Here is a 22,388-nt window from a genome sequence, read left to right as displayed (position 1 = left end):
CTTTCACGTGGGCTATACAGTGGACACAACCGAGGCTGCCCAGTGCTGGCCATTTCACCTTGGCCACCTCACTATCCTGAATTCTTAGCCCAGGATGCCGTCCCTGGCCCCACGTGGAACTGAACCAGGCTCAGACTCATCTACTGCTATCGGTGAGTTTACACCCAGTTATTTTTTGCCCTGTGCAGTACAGATGGGCCACCAACTGAGGGAGGATATAGTTGGCTACACCTTTGGATTCCTTACAGTGGGGCACATAGCCCCAAGGAAGAGTTCTAGTATTGCTTTTACTATCGTGAACATTGGCATGAAGTGCCAATGGCTACAGAGGACAAGACTAGACCGCGGATAGCCCATAAATAACTGCCTACCCGGGGCACTATGATCACATTCTATGGCTTCTTTATGATTTCAGATTGATTTAAAAATATACCTAAAAAACAGCTAGCTCAGAAAATGATGGTGGTGGTTTAAATGCGAATAGCCCAAGCCAGGCATGGTGGTGCACATCTATAATCTCAGCACTCAGGGAGGCAGAGACAGGCGGATCTCTGAGTTCGAGGCCAGCCAATGCTACACAGAGAAACCCTGTCTCAGAGACCGGGGGTGGGGGAAGAGAAAGGCCCACACATACTTACTTACAGGTCTGGATACTTGGTCTCTAGTTAGTGGAACTGTTTGGATTAGGAGGCGTGGCCTTGTTGGAGGAGGTGCACATCACAGGGGAAGGGGGGGGGCGTGGCTCGTGAATGTCCTACTGCCGTGCCTTCACTCTGCTGATCATACACTCTAACCCCGTAAAACCGTGTAAGTTGTGCTTGTCATGTTTTATCACAGCAACAGAAAAGTATAATACAACAACACAGCCCATTTTCTAACCCCCTCCTTATTCCAAATCTATGATATGCCACGCGGGTTTGCCCTGCTATGTGTAATTATACTGCCAGAAAGGAAATCACTTAGGCTTCGACATGGTGGGATCACCTCCACCTGGTTAGAACGTGATAATTAGAGACAGTGGCTGAAGTCTCTTGACTTCGCTATAACTAGGGATAAAATTATTACAGTCAGAAACTGAGATAGAGCGGGCTGGAATCCCCTCAAAAACCGAGCTCCTAACATTGTACAGCATTGAATAAGTCATGCTGGAGTGGCTTAGTGGTGTTCATTGTGGGAGGTCACTTGAGCAGAGGAGCGTGGGGGTGCCACGGGGGTGCCACATGGACAGGGGTGGAAGGGTGCCTAGATAGAGTGGGATCGCAACTGCTGCCAGCCTTACTGTTTGCATTTCGTTTTATCTAGAATAAATATTGGACCTTAAATGTATACTGTGCATGTGTAAAGGCATCGGCACTTTGCCAATTCTGGATTATTACCGTGTTACCAACGGGCCTTTCCAAACTGCTAAGGCGTAGGACACACGTCACACCCCCAACTCGCCCCTGAATTTCAATTTCCAGATACTGCTCGACCCATAGAACCAAAGCAGCATAGCTGACCGACTCACAGGGACTACTGAGCTTCTTGGGCAGAATGCAAGGACGCAGGTGGTATAAACACCAGGCACACCAGGAGACACGCCACGTACAATGGTCAGATTTGCTGAGGACCACAACAGAGCAAATACTGCTCTAAGGACAAGGGAGGAACTGGTGCTTCCACCAAGGACATAACTTTGGGGACACAGAGGCTGAACTTGAGTCAGCAGTCCCAGACAGGTCATTTGCATAGCTAGGTTAGTATTTCAACTTTCTTCTCATGTGTGTGGCACATGCAGAGGCCAGAGGAGGGGACGCTGGGTGTCTTCCTGTCGCTCTTCTTACCTGAGGCAGGGACTCTCACTGAACTTGAAACTCACTGTTCGGTTAGGGCGGCTGGGCAGCGAGGTCTGGGCCTCTGCCTGGCTCAGGCCCTGTCAATGCCAGGGTTACAGTGTACACGGCCATGCCCAGCCTTTCGTTTTAAAAAAACACAGATGCTAGGTCCTCATACTTTGAGAGCGAGCCGTGTTACCCACTAAGCCTTCTCTCCAGCCCCAAGTTTTTCATTTTTAAAGGAATTTATTTCAGAAAGGCCAGATGAAGAAAGAAAGAGGCATAGTTTTTCTTTTCTTTTTCTTCTTTCTTTCTTTCTTTCTTTCTTTAATCTAGTGCCACGAGGCCTTTACCACAGAGATGAATAACTAAAAATTCCCCTCAAGTAACAAGTTCCCCACTTCTGAAAGGTGGGTGGCTTTTTAAAAAAAGTACAAAAGGATTTGGTGATGTGTAAAAGCCCCAAGTGTTGCACTAGTCAGATGGCTTAGTGGGTAGAAGGACTTGCCACCAAGACTGATGACCTGAGCTCCTACGACCCACATGGTCTGATCTCCACATGCATGCCAAGGCTCCTGCGTGCCATCTTCCTGCCCCCAAAAAATACATATATATATATATTTTTAAATCCATCTTCATTAGCCTGCAGTCTAGATGATGTACTTACCTATATGTAAATCATCAAGTGATATTATGATTAGCAGTGAAAGGAATTTAAAGAATTATGAGGCTAGTCTCCCCCAAATCTCTCAACCATTACATATGTCTGCAGGGGATTTTTTTCCTATCTTATGATACCATGTATTCTAGTTTTCACTAAAGGAAATAAAACCAAATTTACAGATTTTTTTTCCCCCTCCATCTTAACAAACTCTCAGGGTTGATTTAGGCATGGCCGTAACTGTCTCCCAAGTCTTTGCATCAGATAGCAACTCTGCCACTCACTCTGTGCTGTTTTAACCCTGGCTCAAGACTCTTCCCACCCAGGCAGAAGAATTTAAATTTTAACCAATGGAAATGCAAAGTGCGAGTAACAGTTTGGCGTGGTCTTGGGCTGATGAGGCTAAGCATTTCATCTGTTACTTTGTTTTCCACTCTCATAGTAGGCTTGTTCTGTTTTCATGCTGTACAAAAGGTCCCAACGGTAACAATGAAGATGCTATTTAGATTCAAATGACACTTTTCTGTATTGTGGGCTTTAAGAGCACCCCCTTCTTCCTGAAATAGTTCCAATAGATGGGAAGGGTGGGTGCCGTGGATAAAGCTGAGTCATTAAAAGGCTAAGCTATGTCTCAAACAATGTGGACAAGGGGCACACCAAGAGGAAGGCTGAGTTCTTCCTATAACCTGGCCAGGTGTATTAACATCGGACACCAACAGTCACATCCATGTGAGACTGACTAGAAATATCTTCTCATAAGTCCAACAAAAGGGGCAATCAGGGGTCCCTGGTGTATGCGCACTCATGGAGGGCATAACAGGGTGTTAGTGTCCGCCCTGTAACTCAGTCTTATTCCCTGGAGACGGGGGCCTCACACTGAACCTGGGCCTCATGGCTGCAGCTAGGCTAGCTGGCCAGGAAGCTGGGGTAAAAGGCATGAGTGGCCATTCCTGGGTTTTTCCCATGGGGCTTTGCACTCAAGTCCTCCTCCTTGCACATGGAATGCTAATAGCCCCAGAGGTATCACCGCACCAGTGCAGCTGACTCTGACCCCTGGCTCTTTACTCTGCTGATATTTTGAGGGGAGGAGTAAAGTATATGTAACTGCAATAATTGTAACTTAACAACACAGTGCTGGCCACGCCCTGACATCATCACTTGGAATCTCAAGGAGCTGAGTTTTTAGGCAGACTGCAAGTAAAAAAAATAGAAATCGCAACTATGCCCTGTAACATGAATAGAGACAACAACAATTAAAATAGCTTACCTTGCAGCCTTCACACGTAATGACACCATAATGGATTCCTGACGATTTGTCTCCACAGATCTTGCATGGAATAATTTCAATTTGAGCTGCAACAGAAGCATGCAACCAGTTAATTACATTTTCTTTTAAACACCTTATAAAAGCGTTCCCCGATCAGCATTTGTATAGTGAAAACTAATAACCTGCTAAACATTATCCTGCATTAACTATTCATTGCTGAACTGTGAGGGTCCCCCTAGAGCCCTGGACTAAATTATGGCTGCTCGTTATATAATAGCTTTCGGGTTATTAAAATGGGTCATTTGAGAAGGTGTTTAAGAGCCCACAAGAAGACTGGAATCAGCATTTCAAAGGCTTCCAGAACTAGAGAGTTCGCAGTTTAGGCCTCAGAGCAAAGCAGATACTAAAATGTGTCCCCTCCCACCCCATCTCATTTTCCATCATTATTTTTAAAAGGTCATAAATCTGTCTTGGCTGAGCATGTGGCTCTGGACTGGTAGAGAAAAATACACCCCCAAAAAGTCAGGTCTACTTAGGAAAATTATTCAATTCAAAATATTAATAGGTTACGTATGATAGGAAGGGGCTCCTCACTCATCTTTTAAAAGCATTAATGTAGTTGCCATGTGTTCAAAATTAGTTCATCTCTGAACAGCCAAAACCTTTCAGCCATAAAGTTAATATCCTGTCTGAATTTAATAATGATGAATTTTGCCAAACAAGAGAGGTTGCGTCTGGACTTTTTTTTATGATGGAAATTGATTTTTTTTGGTGCATCATGCACGTATTTTTATGCAATTGATTATTTAAAGCTGCTTGCCTCTGGAAAACCAAATGATTAAGATATCATACCAGCGTTCTAAGTCCTGGCCAGGCATATCTCTAAATAAACACACTGTATTTCCAGTAGAGTTAGAAAAAGAATTGAAAACTGAAATATACAGAATACAACACATGGGGGGAAATCCCACATTTAACTCATCTCTTAAATAGGATTTCTATGTGAAATGTGGAGACCAGGGCTGATCTGCCATGGTGGTGATGAGCCCCTGCTTGCTTAGAATGTTCTGTTGTGCTCCATTTGCATTCCAAAGTTTTCACCGTTGGATATCACCAGAGCACGTTATCTACCAAGTTATACACGCAGACAGTAAAGCAAGTGCCCTAGTGAGTTTCATTTTATGCAGCGTCCAGGTAGCCTTATGCCTCCCAGAAAGCAATGGTCCCATCCAGGAACTCTTGTGTGTGATGTATGCAACACACCAACACACACACACACACACACACACGAGGGAGGGGGGAGGAGGGAGGGAGAGAGGAAGGGAGGGGGCACTACTCTCTTCTAATGAAATATATCCAGAGAGATTTTCTGTAACCACAGACTTTGGATATATACCAAATACACAAAGCTCCTGGATTAAAACTCACTATAAACTATGCAGCCTGCGAAGACAAACAGAAGTATTGTGGTGGCTTCCAGTTATTCTAGAAGAGGATTCTTTCCTATCAATTTTTTTTCACCATTGCATGCCATGTTTGTTCATCCAGGGTCTAGTTGGGTCCGTGCGTGTGACAGTGGGTGCCTACAGAAGCCACAAGAGAGCATCGTGTCCACCATCGGTGCTAGGAACCCAAATCCGGTCCTTTCAGAAGGGCAGCAGGCACTCTTAACCATCGCGGCATCTCTCCTGCCCAGATTTAGACACTGCTTGAAATCTCACTGAAATTCTTTTATGCCATCTGGAGGCCCACGGCCTCATAATGGTGTTACTGCCGCTTAGAATGTTTAGAGTTGTCCTAATAAAAAAATCCCATTTCCAGCCTTGCCTGACTTCGTTGAGGGATATAGGGTAAGGTCTCATATTGAGCGTTTCTTTCAATATCTTCACTAGACTCAGGGGAGAAGGCAATCTGCAGCACCAGGCAGAATTATGCTCAACACCTTTCAAGACAAGTGGCAGAGAGAAAGGCATCCAAAAAGTGCCGTCACCCCACAGTTCCAGCCTGGGTGTTCTCATATATGTGAACTAATCAATGAGAACTGGTGCCCCTGCCCTGTGCGGAAGAGAATGGTTCCATGACACTACTCAGTCCACCTGTTAAACAGAGTTTATCTGTGAAACAAAGGCAGCCAGTCTGTGATCCCAGTGCTTGGGAGGCAGAGACCAGAGGTTCCCCAGAGCAAGCCAGCTATCCAGATCAACGGAACTGGCGAGTGCTGGGTTCAACGAAAGACCGTGCCTCAGTATAGAAATACGGTAGAGGGGGCTTAAGAAAGACATATGACTGAACCCTTGACTTCCACATGCATGTACACACATATACAGCCACACAGATGCAAAACAGAAACCAGACCGTCTTCAGTCTTAATGATGGGAGAGATGTATATCAGTTCTGTGTAAGAATCCCAAGGCCGTGGCCAGGCTACCTGAGGACACTAAGTAACACTACAGTGAATCAAGCAGGGGGTGTGAATTCTGCTGCTGGGCTTTGGGGCTCGGGGCAGGAATTGAGGCTGAAAGTGGGAGTTCGGAGAGTGTTCAGAATGCTTTTAGATGGCTCTCGGATTGCTTTAAATGGGATACAGGGAGGTCTGGTGGTCTGCTCACGACATGGCCAAGGGCTAGAAGTATCATCCCTGTTTTAATACCATCACCTTGGAATGGCTCACGGCCTGGCTGGGGAAAGGCAGCAGTTAATGGCAGCACAACCAGCCAGCGTCTGGCATTGCTGGGTCAGGGATGGGGGCCTGAGTCAGCTTCGGCACCTTTGGTCTTCATCGGGTTTTCCAGATCTCAAAGCTATCCAAACCCAAGCTGACTTGACTGCACAAAGCTAAGACTGAAATGGGCTCACACAGACTTGGCTGTCTGTCCAAGACTGAGCCATTTCCCTAGACCTCAGCATGCACTTATGTGGGCTAAAGAATCAGAACTAGTCACAGCAAGCTTCTCCCGGAACTCCACAGGCAGGGACCGAAGGCTGTCCGCTGAAGGCTGTCTGCAGGGCACCGTTCAGCTCCTCTGTTGGGTCGGATTAAACTGTCTGCTAGCTGAACCGCCCCCCCTGCATGGCTGTTTTAGCTCTGAAATTAATTTCAGCCCAAGTGCTCTTTGGGAGATGAGGAAAAGGCACCTGTTCCTACTGCAAAGCCAACCTGAATGTCACCTGATCACACGTGTTGACGTTCTCACAGCGAACATGTGCAACCAGGAGCAAGGCACCTATTCATCTCTCCAGCTCCCCAGCACGCAGGAGCCCTGCTTGCTTTCAACCGACGCACAAACGGGTCCCAGAGAAGGAAACCACAGTCAACACCTTCTAGATGTTTCAAAAGGATGGGCCGCCAACTTAAGTCCTCATTCTAACGGGAATGAAAAAGATTCCTTTGCCTTTTCCACTTTCAACCAGGAAGCAAGCTCTTCTCCAAACGGTGTTAGCACAAATGACGCATCGTAGCCCCTGTGTCCACTCCACACACGAACCCAGCCAGCATGCCAGAAGATGGGTCGTAGCCCTGTGTCCACTCTACACATGAACCCGGCCAGCATGCCAGAAGATGCGTCGCAGCCCTGTGTCCACTCCACACATGAACCCAGCCAGCATGCCAGAAGATGAGCTCCGTCAGACACTGTTGAGGTTGACAATCACAGGTACATGCACTGACCTGGCATCCCTCAGTCAATACCGTATGGCAGCAGACCACTGGAAGCCAGGTGTGGCTGCGGGGTCCCAGATTAGCCTTCCAATGAACAATCTTACCGTGGGAGCTTGTTTGCCCACTTTTTTCCCCCAGTCCTACTGCCTGCATGGTTTGTTCTTGCACACTCTAGTTCAGGCAGGATCACGACACTTGCAGAGGCAGATGCCTGGAGCTGACAAATGGCGGCGGGAAGCCTGGTAATGCCAGCATGCCGACTATCCACAGGCTCCTAATCTACAGCTGAGGCAGCCTTTGACACCAAATCAGATGACTTGAGTTCTGCCTACGACCCACACGGTAAAAGGAGAGAACAGACTCCTGCAAAGTTGTCCTCTGACCTTCATAATTGTGCCATGGGACATCTGGAGCCTATATACACCCAAAGTAATAAAAACAACTCATCTGAACAGCAAAGGGCAGTGAGCTTGCACTTGGTACATGGTCATCAACAGAGGACCAAGAGACACTACCTAAGTAACTGAGACAAGCCTACATGCTACAGGAGCCCATTCCAGAAGCCTTTCCTGGGAATTATGTGCTGAGCATATAGCTGGAAAAAAAAAAAAAAACCCACCATTCGGAGTTTAGGCTATCCGGTCTACTTTGCAGAATTCCAGATGGGATGTCTGAGCTCCCTGTGACTCACCTCAGGTTTCCCAATTCTTACACCCAGGCACATCCGTTAACCCCTCTGATCCCAGCTTCCCAGCTGAAGATTTGCTGGGATAGTGTGCAAACAGTGGCCGCTCAGAGCTGTTTCCACACGGTCAGTTTTATACACGTGTCCTCTTCAGGCGCACACTGCATGAGTCTTAGACTTCACATTTGATAACTACTGGTGGTGGTGGTTGTTGTTGATAAGGAGTCCTGCCTTATAGTGGAATGAAATTCCATCCTCTGGAGTCTAAGCTCTTTGCAAAGTCGGGGAATAGAGAAAAGCTGCTTATGTCCTGAGGACCGTAAAAGGCAGCTCACGCTGGCCGCCACGGCAGCACCACACATGCCAGCGCTAAGCTGCAGCGACAGAGTATGTCACAAACGGCAGTGGGACGTGGGTAGCTTTTCTGTTGGTTCATAGAAAAAAATGAACTCGGCTTATACCAATCATTTTTCATTGTAGCCCATCTGCACATCACACTTTGTGTTTATATGGGTGCACACGTATACACGTATGCACGTGTATGTAGAGGCTGGAGGTTGATGGTGGGTCTCTTCTTCCATGGTTCTCCACTGTATATTTTTAAATTGGCGTTTTGTTTTGTTTTTTAACTGAACCTGGCATTTACCAATATGGCTAGACCTGGACTCTCTCTCTGTCTCCATCTCCCTGCCCCACCTAGTTTTTAACAGATGCTGGGGGTGACTCAAGTCAGCTTCTTCTGCTGATGAGGCAAAGACTACCAACTTGAGCACTCTCCTCAGCACCCATACTATCTTTAATTTAGGGTGACTTCTGGCTTGTGGGGAAAATGGCTAGGGGCCAAACCATGGGTGCAGCTATGATATTATATCTGTCACACATGTGGCTGCTAATCAATTTTGCTTGTATTGTGGGGAAAAAAAAATCAGAAAAGATCTGCTTGGAAAAGAAACCGTCATTTGCACAAATCTGTGGAGGTGTTCCCCCCCTCCCCTTCCTGGAAGGCCGAGCGTGTGGAGGACATTTTCCCTGTTCTGTTCCATATCCTCTAATATTTGAAAAAAAATTTTTTTTACAACCAGCATGTATTACTTTTGTAAGCAGAAAAACCAATAAAGATTAAAAAGGAAAACCCTAAGGCGTTTGATTTTATTTTTAGTCAAATGGCTGAGTCCTTTGTGGATTAGTCACTTTATTTTATCCCCAGTTTAAAACTGCTGGGGTATTAAAGGCCCCTGCATGGCAGCGCACAGCAGCTTGGCCTGGGTGTCAAGGCCGGATGGCCCACAGCCTCTGAGTTGCCTGGGAGGCCTTTGGGAACCCCAGGCTTCTGCAATTTTGGCCCCTCTGGTTTTCAGGGCCTCCAAAGTTGGTTGTGCAGGTTGCACCATGCATAGGGGCATCCAGCTGAGAAAGAGGGGTCCAAGGTCCAAAGTTTGAACTGGACCTGTGAGTCCTGCTGAGGAGGCCTCTTCTGATTGGTCTGCTCAGATGAGGTTGTTTTATTACTCACCCCATTCCCTCAAGCATGGCGCCGCCATCCACAGCACTACAATTTACAGAAGGGTCTGGTGTAAGTGTACTACAGGCAAAGGTAAGGAGCCCAGCGGTAACGGCTTGTCCCTCTTGCCTTGGAAGGACTGAGCCACCCTTGAAGGTCACTGAGCACTCGGTGGGCAGACAGCAGCCTGTCACCCCAGGCCTGTGACTTGGAATACAGTGTGGCTCTGTTCCTTGCACCACCCCCCAACACCCCGCGACATGTGCCATGGTCCAGCTGCACACTCCGACAACTCATCATCAACTTGTTTTGCCATCGTGTCTGCTAAATATATAACTACCCAGAATGCTAGCTCTCCCCAGAAGACCGTCTTTTCTTCCCTTGATTTTGGATTCTTTCATGACAGTACTGAAATCATTGCCACAGATTCACCAAAACAATTAGACCTCTAATTAGGAAAGCCCTACCCCTCAACGCCCCTTCCATAAGCAGCCTCATCGCCATTTTTTTTTTTTTTTTTCTGGCAAGCGGCACTAATGACAGCCGAGAGTTACAGAGCTCTGTGTAGTTTTCAAAGTTTTTTTTGACCTCATTAGCTTGTTTTGGCTTCCATGTGCACAGCATCCCTGAAGGAGGCAACTGTTAGCATCCCCACTCTACGGACGGGGGTGGGGATGGGGTGCGGGGTTCCTGTGAAATCTCCTTCATGTTTAGATAACTTGGAGCTTAGTGGACAGGCAGGCAGGCAGGCAGACAGACAGACAGATGCACACACAAATACACACGGTATCTCTTTCCTATCCTGGTTTATGGTGGATGCCACGGATTTGTTACTAGTGTCTGCTGCTCTCAAGAACAAATGACAGCAGGGAGAAAGCTGGAGATCCAGCCAGCCAAGAAGGGGCAATACCAGCCCTGCTAACAAACCTGTCCTCGGCCACCCGACTCCCTGGGTGGCCTCAGGTAAGTCACTTACACCTCTACTTCCTCCACCCATAAAACGGGAATACATCTTACCTCCCAGGCTGTTGTGGTAAAATGAACGCCTTTAACCCTCTTTGAAGATGAGGGGGGGAAAAACCCTGTATAAACAGGAAGCTTTGGGAAGCTTGGCGGGGACCAGGACGCCATGCTCTCCCTGCCCACAACGGGTCCAACCACAAAGCCACGGGGCTGTAATTTGTACCTGTGGGTTAGACAAACCTAAGCTTCAAGTCCTTCGCTTCTTGAGGGATGATGGGCATCGCTATGGCAGTCTCAACCTGGAGTATAAAGGTCCTTAAGATGGAGAAGTCACAGCGAAGTCACTGAGCCACATGGTTTAATCAGGGCTGGACCATGATGTCCACTTGGTAAACACAGTCCACGATCCTGTGACCCTCAGACATCCCAAGGTTCAGTATTAAGTTTCTTAAATGGACTCAAATGATGGCCCCTGCCCCCATCAAGGTGCATCATCAAAACAAAGACATGCACTTCTCTGTTCCCTTGTCCTTGAAAGACCTAAAATGTACCTATTATGAGAGAGAGAGAGAGAGAATGAGGGAGAGAGAGAGAGAGAGAGAGAGAGAGAGAGAGAGAGAGAGAGAGCGGAGGAGGAGGGAGAGCGAGGAGAGGCGAGGAGAGAGAGAGAGAGAGAGAGAGAGAGAGAGAGAGAGAGAGAGAGAGAGAGACAGAGTGTGTTGTGCGTGCTAGGCAAGCACTCTGTGATGGACCTATGTCCTTGGTCCATGAAGTCACTTCTTAAAAATTTCCCACTGACTGAGGTTTCTTCTAAACCTTAGCAGCCTTTTAAAATGATATTTTTTTCAAGACATAGTTGTAAACACCCATTAAACACATACATACATACATACATACATACATACACAGACAGAGTCACAGACAGATACACATAGACATCATCTCTACCTCAAATGACAAAGATTGCAAATTATTAAAACTGAGCACAAGCGGACATTTAGAACTTGGATGATGTGCTAAAAACAGTAGGCCAGAGTATCCCAGAGTGAATTCAGAGAAAGCTGAGCTAGCTACATATACAGGGAATCTCTGAAGAGTAAGGAAGCCAGGCCATCTCCTCATGTGGCTTTCTGTGAGGACACAGGCAGTCCTGGCAATGGGGACAGGACACTAATCCCTTGGAATGTTTCTATCCCAGCCAGAGTGAGCTTTCCTTAGAAAACCCGACTCGCATTCCCTGGTGCATCTGTGTCTTTGCTAAAAGCCGAATCCAGACGAGCTTGCTCCTCCCTAGACAGGGGCATTCTATGCACCAAGAGGGGCGTCACATCCGCCACGGAGTACTGGAAGGCTTTGACTTTTATATCCAAGTCTCTCTAGAATTCTCCATCTACACAGTCAGACACAAGATGTCTAAGTGACTCCTTTACATCTTTTGAACAACATGACTTGACCAGCGAGAAGATAATGCTTGCTAAGATGCCACTCTGCTCTTGAACTGGGCCAGACGCTGAGTAACCACCAACGCCGCCGCCGCCACCACCATGCTGAAAAGAGGAAGCCAGTAAGATGGCAAATATAAACCCCTTTCTCGTTTCCCCAAAGCTTATCCCTGTCAACCACAGAGCACATCAGTGGCCATGGATCTGTGGTGTTAATTGAAATTAGAGACTAAGAAAAAAAGGTCACTAGAGATTCTGCCAAGACTCCCAGTTAGAATAAGCTTCTTCAAAGAGTTTATAGTGAACTAGAAGATTCTAAAAATTTCCTAGGACTCCAGGTTGAGGGACATTTAGGAAGAAAGGAAAAAAAAAAAAAAAAAAAAAAAAAAAAAAAAAAAAAAAAAGAAAAAAGAAAGAAAGAAAGAAAAAGAAAAAAAAAACATGCCTGCTGAATCTTTTGGTATGGGTTAAATGTTATTTCATATTGTTGGGGAAATTAATCCATTTTATTCATTGGTTAGACTGTACTCAAGGTAGAGTCCAAGTTCTCCCCAGGAAGAATATTCTGGCAAGAGCATTCACAGCACATTTAGGTTAAGTCAGCTTTTCCTTCTAGCCAAGGACAGGGGTCAGCTTCTTGCTGTCATCATTCAGAATCTGTGCCCCCCCCCCCCCCACAACAGCAGAGAAGACTGTCTTCACTGACGAGGCCCAATCTGGAAAGCCTACCTTGGGTCTGCCCAATTAGAGCCATCAGAATTGCTCTTAACTGCATTTCAGGACCCAATCTCGCCGAATAAGATTAAAGCACAGTTATGACACCCAGAGCTCAAGAGAAAACCCCTCCATTTTACAGCAAACACCCCTTCCCCAAACCCCTGTTTCAACCCACCTGCCTGTGTAGACAGCAAGCTAGAACCATTTTATAATCGTGAGTCTCCATTTGGAAGCTTCTTAAATAATGGCCACATACAACGCTATGAAAAGAACATACCTGATGAATCAACTCCACAAGCAAATGGGGGAAAAAAAGCCAACCCAAATCTGTGGACACAGAAATGGGTTTTACCTAATGCACCAACCAAGGACAGTACGTGCAGTAAACATCTAACCTTTTCTCAGATCTAGCCAATGGACAGCACATTCTCCACAGCTGAGCGGAGAGCAGGGATGGACTCTGACATGAACTCTGGTGCCCCATATCTGACCACTTCCCCTTGGTGGGGAGGCCTGGTGGCACTCAAAGAAAGAATAAGCAGGCTACCAAGATGAGACTTGATAGGCTGTGACCATAAGGTGGGGGAGGAGATCCCCCCTCAGTCACAGACCTAGGGGGGGGGAATAGGGTGAAGGCGGGCGGGAGGGAGGAATGAGTGAATACAAGGGATGGGATAATAATTGAGATATACGATCAATAAATAAAATAAATAAATAAAAAGAAACGGGTTTTACAATCACTGGGCTGTCTGTTTAAGCCTATTTGCTCTATGGCTTTCTGAGTGTGGCCCCTGGTGTCCTTGGCACATGGCATCAGGGTGCACAGAACACATAATTCTGAGCAGCCTGTCTGGCTCAGGGCTCCCCTGCCTGAAGGGCCAGCCATTGATTGCTAACTCTAGCTGCCCACTTTCCATGACCTCCTCCTCTCACCAAAACCACACGGATGAGGTAAGATGTGTGGAACTGGGTCAAAGTCACCAGAATTCAGGTTAAGTCGCCCAAGTGTACCCGGCAAAGAAGCTTGCTGTTTCTTTCCGTGACCCTGAGTGGTTTTGGAAGGGCAGAGGCCGCTCCTCGCACAGCAGATGATGTCAGGTAGGAAATATGCCCCAGCCAAACAAACCCTGGGGCCGTGACGAAGAGTCGGAAAGAACATGTAACCTAAAGCCTTGAAAACGCACTTATCTCCCCCTGCAGCAAGCCACAGGAGACCAGAAAGGCAGCATTCAACACTTCCATGGTCACGGAACACAGAACCGAGGGAGCTAAGCTTTGAAGGCCCACACCACAGATTGTGAGGGGGTCAGGATGAAGAAGAGGCCTACGCAAGGCCTACGTTCCGCCTCTACACTGTCTCCCTATAATTCCTAGGGATATGGAGCTTTCAGGACAGATAGAGAAAAGGCCGGATTTTTGTTGTTGTTGTTGTTAAAACTCACAAGCGAGAACTTAGGCTTGATAGAAGCAGAGGTATAGGTTTTATGCTTTGTAGGCTCATAGGCTGCTGAAGTAGCTCAGCTTGCCGAGCCTGCATGAAGCCCTGGCTTCCATCCCCAGCACCGCCATAAACTGGGTGTGGCACTTGGGAGGTGGAGGCAGGGGGATGGGGAATTCAAGGTTGTTTTCCATTACACAGCAAGTTCAAGGCCATCTGAGCTATGTGACGCTCCGTCTCAACAGAAAAACTGTTAAGACTCTAAAGGGTGAATGGCTAAACTCTTGGATCCCTAGTTCCTCCAATATATCCAACTTCTAGGACACAGTTAATAACCCTGAACATTAGACCTAACCAATTCAAATACATTGTAGGTGTATTCCTTGATTACAATCCAATAGTGATTTTTTCCCCCTCCCTTCTTCCCGCTTTTTATTTTGAGACAGACAGGGTCTTGTGCAGACTTGGCCTCAATGAGCTCACTATTGCAGACTAGGCTGGTCCCAAACTTGTAGCCTTCTGCCTGCCTCTGCCTCCCGAGCACTGAGACTAGAGGCGTGTGCTAAGATGCCAAAGCATCAGCGGTGTTTCTTTCTGTCTTTCTTTTTTTGGTTTTCGAGACCGGGTTTCTCTGTGTAGCTTTGGCTGTCCTGGACTCACTCTGTAGACCAGGCTGGCCTCGAACTCACAGTGATTTGCCTGCCTCTGCCTCCCGAGTGCTGGGATTAAAGGCGTGCACCACCATGCCCAGCCAGCGGTGTTTAACTGTCCTTCACTGTGCGCTGTCTGAGACAGGCAGTGCAGCCAGGTGTGGGCCCTCTCCATCCCATTTCTGAATGCAAGCTCTGAAAACTTGGACTGAGAGACATTCCAGTGTTAACTGTAAAACAAAGTCAGCGAGAGGATGGAAAGCGCTAGCCTACAAAAGCTCAAGAGGATGGAAAGCGCTAGCCTACAAAAGCTCAAGTGCAGTTGTTCCTTTCACTGTTCTCGAGGGGGAAAATGGGAAAAGCTGGCTGTTTCTTAGTTGTTTAGGTACTGGGCGAGACCAGAGGGACTGAACGCTCCGGACCAGGCTGAGAGACTGTCAGATTCATTTTAAGAAGTGCTGACATCCGAGCATGCATCCACGTACCATGATATCTTATAAATGTCATTTTCTATTAAAAAGAACTGAATATCTTGGAGTTTTGTCTTGAAGCTCTGTGTGTGTAGGTGTGTGTGTGTGTGTGTGTGTGTGCATATAAGTTTGTGTGTGTGTGTGAGTGTGTGTGTGTGAGCATGTGTGTGTGAGAGTGTGTGTGTGTGAGCGTGTGTGTGTGTGAGAGTGTGTGTGTGTGTGAGCATGTGTGTGTGAGAGAGTGTGTGTGTGTGAGCATGTGTGTGTGTGAGAGTGTGTGTGTGTGTGAGCATGTGTGTGTGAGAGAGTGTGTGTGTGTGTGAGCGTGTGTGTGTGTGAGCGAGCATGTGTGTGTGAGAGTGTGTGTGTGTGAGCATGTGTGTGTGAGAGCGTGTGTGTGTGAGAGTGTGTGTGTGTGAGCATGTGTGTGTGAGAGCGTGTGTGTGTGTGAGCATGTGTGTGTGTGAGCATGTGTGTGTGAGAGTGTGTGTGTGTGTGTGTGTGTGTGTGTGTGTGTGTGTGTGGTATGTATGGGTGGTATGTGCCTGTTCATGCATACATGTGCATACCTGTGTACCTGTGTGTAGAGACAGAGGAGAAAGGCAGGCATCATCCTTAGGCTGGCCATCCGCTTCCTTTGAGACAGAGTTTGTCCCTGAACCCGGAGCTTACTGATTTGGCTAGATTAGCTGGTCAGCAAGCCCCAGGGGCCCTCTTGACTCCGCCTCCCCAGCACTGGAGTGACAACGGCAATGCCACCAGGCCTGACCATCTTAGGTGGTTGCTGTGGCTTGAACTCAGGACCTCTAAGGCAAGCATCCTATTGGCCAAACCACTACTCCAGCCGTCTGCTGATTTATTTAAGTCCTGCTGAGAAGTGAGGCAGGACCACAGTAGCCACATAGAGACATTAAGACCCAGGACACTGTCCTACATAAGCTGCTCCTTTTGCCTGTGAAGACAAACATTTCAGGTGACACTCTGGACACCTTGCACATGTGCCTGTCAACTTCCAAATATTGGGCCTCGTGGGTATTTGTCACTGACGGCAGCTTGAGTGATTGTGACATATCCGTAATTTGCAGTGAAAGTGTGCCACTTGTACACTTCGGTACTTGAGGACGGCGAAGTTTGGAACATGCTTCCCTATCCACTGCTTTCCACGCAGGAGGGAAGTGCGTCTGACTGCTAACAGCTGCTGTGGGTGTAGTGCACAGTCACAGCTGAAGTTCTGAGCAGCAAGTTCCTTAACGCCAGTGGCTGCTGCCATCTTGTTTCACTACATGCATGTGCACATGTGTGTGTGTGCGCGCACACACACACACACACACACACACACACCCCTCATACCTCCCAAGTGCACGCTACATGTACCACACGCAATGTTGCACCTGCTCACCACACATCCATGCAGCACAGGTGCGCCCCTCCCCCATACAGACAGACTGACACAGAAACTCATCTAGTGTATTCATTGCCCCTCACTGGGCATCGGTGCCAGGGACATGAGCTGGGCACAAAGAGCCCTCCAAAACAGTTCATCTTTTAACACTAGCTTCGCCCCGACTAAACTCCAGCTTCTCAGAGTGGAAATGAGAGATAAAACATGGAAGTTACTTTTTTAAGAGGGGAAGAAGGTAAAGGTCGAGATTTAAACCCACAAACTCTACAGCCTGGAGGTTGGGTCTCTGTCTGTTCTCTTCCTAGCTACTGGAACATGAGCATTTCGTCCAGCCCTGTGTGTTTCCTCATGTTTAAAACAACTTCCGCCTCATTATTATAGGCTATACAGGTGAAGGGTCCTGTAGCATCGTGGCCATGCACACAGTAGGTGCTCAGTGTTGGCTATCCATATACACAGTAGGTGCTCAGTGTTGGCTATCCATGCACATGGTAGGTGCTCGGTGCTGGCTATCCATGCACACAGTAGGTGCTCAGTGTTGGCTATCCATGCACACAGTAGGTGCTCAGTGTTGGCTATCTGTGCACACAGTAGGTGATCAGTGTTGGCTATGGTCATTATTGTTGTCTGGCTGCTAGGGATGGGAGATGTGGCAGGTAGTGCTGCAGCTGGAATAGACACAGCTTAGGAAAACAACAACAGCAAACAAACAAACACACACCTGACAAGGGATAAGTCATTACTTCTGTCTCTGGTTAGCAGCTTCATTGTAATCGCATAGACCTATCCTGAGAAATAACCCTCAACAGGCACAAAAAGCACCAGAAGAAAGCAGTGATTCTTTCTAGAGCAAGCCCGCAGCAGAGCTGGCATCCTGGAGAAGTGCTGAGAACAGAGGAAGAAGTGAGGGGGAGGAGGCCCCACACACTGCACACTGTGGTCGGGTGGGGGGAAGACCCATCTGCAGGGTAGGAGGCACCCACAGGCCCTTGCAACCAGAGAACCACTCACCAGGCACCTGGGCTAGAGAGGGGCCATCCCTCCCCAGGACTGCGGACGGGACGGGCGGGAGGCAGCTTGAGACTGGGGGGCAGCTGGCGGGCAGCTGGTGAGCAGCTGGGGGGCAGCTGGCAGGCAGCTGGGGGGCCAGCTGGTGAGCAGCTGGGGGGCAGCTGGCAGGCAGCTGGGGGGCCAGCTGGTGAGCAGCTGGGGGGCAGCTGGGGGGCAGCTGGCAGGCAGCTGGGGGGCAGCTGGCTCCTATACCTGGGTGTGATGATGTTATGGAGTGAGCTGAGGTCTTAACCTCCCTAGCTGCAGGAATAGCTTTTGTGGTAAGCTGTGGTAGGTGTCCTCCAGTGAGGGGACGGGGCAGTGGAAGAACGGAAAGAGAGCGCGGCCAATTCCATTGGTTTTTGCTTATTTGTTTTGTTTTGCTTAGAAGAGGAACACTTTGAGAAGCTCTCTTCAAGCCCGGAAGTTAAAAGGTCCTGGTGCAGTGCACAGTGGAGCCAGAGCAGTGTTTCTACACAACCAGGCCGTGCGTATATGTGTATTCCTATGTGCATGTGGAGGGCAGAAGACAGCCTTGACCGTTGTTCCTCAGGGACAGTCAGTCTGCTTTGTGGTTTTTGTTTTTGTTTTTGAGACAGGTTCTCTCTGTGCTGTGGAAACAAGCAGGTAGGCTTAGGTTCATCTGGCCAAGTGAAGCACAGAGCCCCTTGTAGCTGCCACTCCTACAAGGCTTTCAAAAAGAAAGCGTCAGTGTGCCTGGCCTTTTAGCCAGGTTCTCACGCCTCCAAGGCAAGAGGTGTAGTGATGGGCAGTCTCCTCAGCCACGTCTCTGCTATCAGCAACTCCCTTTAATACCGCGGGCAATGCAAGGCTAAGGCAGTGTTGATGGGAAAGAGAGAAACACTTTGTGAGTCCTTCACAAGTTAACACAATAGCAAATGGAAGTGCAACACAAGGGTTTTGCTGAGTTTTGTCTCTTTGAGGGTCTGCCCCACCCTTTAAATCAGTAGAGAGGGCACCCACCGTGGGCTACATTAGTGGTGCAAGTCCATTCCCCACTGCTGCACATTTTCTAAGACAAGCCCGTTGTCATCTGCAGAGCATCTTGGGGGTCTCAAGCTGCAGTGTACCTGCTCACAAATGTACCACACCACAAATTTGCTATGGGCTTGCCAGTGCACAAAAATAACGTCCCAGGGAGCCTCCTGCAGCATCACAATAGCGTGAGCCTCTGGACCACAGCCTTTCCTCTTTGATGCTGCGGGGCCAACACCCAGTGTGGTGGCTAAGGGCAGACCCGACTTCCAGGAAAAACCAATCCAACTACTCACACCGTGCTGTGCCCTGGTTATTTGCTGTTACTCAAAGAGACTCAAGACCATCACCACAAACAATTCCCAGAAATAGAGTTCAAGAAGGTTAATGCCCAGAAAAAACAATCCTCAGAATGAGTGTACATATGTACAAATTTAAATTCTGAGTGGGATGGGAGTTTTTCAAACAGGTAGCCTTTGATATGTTAGCTTTAAACTTCAGTCATGCCTCTAGCCATCTTGCCAATCCTAACAAGTGTGGCTGTCACCTACTCTGAATGAAAAGTCACTAAAAGCATCTCAGATGGGAAAGGAAAAGAAATATTTATTTAGGAAGAAAAAGGCATACAACAGAGACTGTGAAGGGGATAAGAGAAGGGCCATGGAGATGAATGTGACCTCTCTCTCTCTCTCTCTCTCTCTCTCTCTCTCTCTGTGTGTGTGTGTGTGTGTGTGTGTGTGTGTGTGTGTGTGTGTGTGTGAAGCTGTCAAATATTAAAAAGAAACTTGTTTTTTTTCTAAGACAGGGTATCTCTGTGTAGCCTTGGCTGTCCTGGATTCACTTTGTAGAGCAGGCTGGCCTCGAACTCACAGAGATCCGCCTGCCTCTGCTTTCCAGAGTTCTGGGATTACAGGTATATGCCACTGTGCCTGGCTAAAAGGAAACTTTTTATAGAAGAAAAAAAAAATAATACCACTCAAAATATGTTATGAGGGTAAAGTTTAAACCATCCCCAGCCTCCAAGCTAGATATCACTGTTTGGAGTGAAGCCGAGTTCTGTTCCTGGGATCAGCTTTTTGAGGCACCAGCTCACTGAGGCGAACACACAGCTTTTCTCTGTAACACCAGTAGTGATGGTAGCATAGCCGTCAGCTCACCAGAGAAACGCCCACCCATGGCAGACACTTCCTGAGAGTGGATCATGGTACCCCCCAAAAGAAGATCAGCCTTTCCCACTGGGGTCCATAGAGGCAAAGACTGCTAACTCTCGGGCAGGGCAGTCCTTTCAGAGTGGAGCTTGTGATCTCTCTTGGTTCATTCTTGACTTTTGCACACTGCTAATTAATTTATAAACCTCCCCTCCCTCCACCCCACCCCTACCCCCACCCCACAGGATCTCAGGTAACCTGGGCCCACTTCAAACTTGCTATATAACCGACAATGCTTCTGAACTCCTGGTCCCTAACCTCTAACCTCACTGCCCACATGTTCCTATTACATATGCTATCATGCCTGGTTTATGCAGTGCTGGGGAATCAAACCTGGGTCTTCATGCCTGTTAGCTGGGCATTTGTGCCAACTGAGCTCCCAGCTTAGTCACAAATATCCCATGAGATGGCTCTCCAAACTTCAGGACTCAGCGCCAGACACCCTTTCTTCTAAAGGTGTGCAGGTGTGTGTGTGTATGTGTGTGTGTGTGTGTGTGTGTGTGTGTGTGTGTGTGAAGAGCCACAGCAGCCACTTCTTTCCATGATTTAAAATGTGGGGTTTTACAATATATCGTTCCAGCTGTTGCCCTTAAAGGGGCTTAAAGGCAGCAGTTGAGACGGAGAAAACCACTTTTTGAAGGCAGTAGGTGAGCAGTTTGCCTTAGGCTAACCTGAATTAGGGGTCAAAGGTCTGTGGAACCCTTGGCACTACTGGACACCAGAGCTCCTGACTCATCACTTAACCTGACAGTGGTGCCACCTCCATCACTCTTATGACGCCACAGCCGGCTTTTTCAACTCTAACAGTAACAACAAGCAGAAAATGTGGAGCGAGGACTCTGTAACAGAAAGAAGAAGAAGAAGAAAAAAAAAGAAGACCCCAGGGCTTCCTTAACAAACTCTGCAAGCCAGGGAGTTATTAACTAGTCTACGAACTAGATTCAGTATCAAGTGTCATTTGAATTAATGTGGGTTGTGTCTACCGAGAGAACAGCTGCTAAACTGGGGTGAGATTAGTCACAAATTCTTTAACCATGTGTCTAAATGGCCAGCAGGCCTTGGGTTTGAGATCACAAGTAGCAGCCCCAAGTATGACTTTTCCAACGTGGCCGTTTTCCTTCCTCCTCAGCAAGCTCAAACAATCCCCGGATAAAAGGCAGAGCAACGGGAAAGAACATGGTGCTTATAACTCCTCTTCAGTGGCATCTTTTACACTCTAAAGAAGGATTTTCCCACCTGCCTACACTCCCCAGTTTTTTTGAAAAAAGATTTATTTATTACATATACAGTGTTCTGCTTGCATGTACACCTGCACACCAGAAGAGGGCACTAGATCTCATTACAGATGGTTGTGAGCCACCATGTGGTTGCTGGGAATTGAACTTGGGACTGCTGGAAGAGCAGCCAGCGCTCTTAACCGCGGAGCCATCTCTCCAGCCCCAACTCCCCAGTTTCTTGAGACAAGGCCTCATTGTAGCTCAGGCTGACCTTGAACTCTATGAAGCTAAGACTAGCCCTGAATCCTGATCTTCCCGCCTCCACTTCCCGAGTGCTGGCATATCAGGCATGGGCTACCATACGTGGCTCAAAGGCATGAAACTTTAGATAGCCAATGTGCATCTCTGTAAACATACCTACCCCAAAGGAGGACTAACACCATGGCACTTGCATGGGACTTCCAATATTAATGTTATGGCTGAGCTTGACACTGCACCACCACCGCCCAGCGTATCCTTCCCTTCATCCCACGGTTGCGTGACTCAGGCTAGCCCATGCTGGGAAACAGCTCTGCGTGACTACAGCAAACGCCTTAATTTCTCCACGAACACTTCACCTTGAAGTGAGAAAGCTCTGGAGATTAGCGTTAGTATGGCAGCGAGAGACACCATTCCAGGTCCTTCTAGGCAGGATTTCCTGTTTGTCTCGCTGTGTTAGCTGGGGAGCAAAGATTCTGACACAATCCCACATGAATAGAACACAGAGGAGGGAACTTGGGAGGCTAACAAGAACCTCGTGGATACAGATGCTCCTGTGCTGCAGCAGAGAGCCACCTCGGAGCAACTTAATCATCCACTCCAAGAAGAAAGCGAGTGGCTCCTACTCTCTCCCGAGGAGACCATCGGCACTGTCTTCCACACTCAACTGCGGACTGATCAGCCACAGAAAACTCTGCAGTATTTCTTTTGTAAACACCGGGTGCTAGTGGGAAGAAAAGTATGTCCTGGCTACTTCCTGGCACCCCTACTCCCACCCCTGCAAAGGAGAACGGCCTGCGACTTTCTTGATGGTGGTTGTTCATTTTTTTCCAGGGCACTAACGACTGGGTGTTCGTGGGTGCGATGTCCAGTTCTCCAGGTGGAGCACACCCGCCATGGAGAAAAGACCAAGCTGTCGCAGAAGGGAGGCGGAGGCAATTCCAGAGAGGATTGCTCACCAAGATTTTGGCAGTGCCAGCCTCACTGGCAC

The 22,388-nt window shown here is 48.0% G+C and overlaps 1 protein-coding gene across 3 annotated transcripts in view; it reads right to left on the bottom strand.

Annotated features, from left to right (window-relative positions):
* The window catches only part of LOC127198672 (nuclear receptor ROR-alpha), a 195,191-nt gene that overhangs the window by 28,561 nt on the left and 144,242 nt on the right, over window positions 1-22,388 (bottom strand). For all 3 annotated transcript variants that reach the window (XM_051156736.1, XM_051156735.1, XM_051156734.1), the window contains exon 2: window positions 3,743-3,828. Coding sequence is in view for 2 of the 3 variants with exons in the window: in XM_051156735.1 (XP_051012692.1) it covers window positions 3,743-3,828 (86 nt within the window). In the remaining variant the exon portion in view is untranslated. The remainder of the gene's footprint in view (window positions 1-3,742; window positions 3,829-22,388) is intronic.

The sequence above is a fragment of the Acomys russatus genome, chromosome 14, assembly GCF_903995435.1.
Source record: "Acomys russatus chromosome 14, mAcoRus1.1, whole genome shotgun sequence".
Lineage (NCBI taxonomy): Eukaryota > Metazoa > Chordata > Mammalia > Rodentia > Muridae > Acomys > Acomys russatus.
The sequence above is the reverse complement of the archived record's forward strand: the minus strand, read 5'-3'. Positions and strand labels throughout refer to the sequence as shown.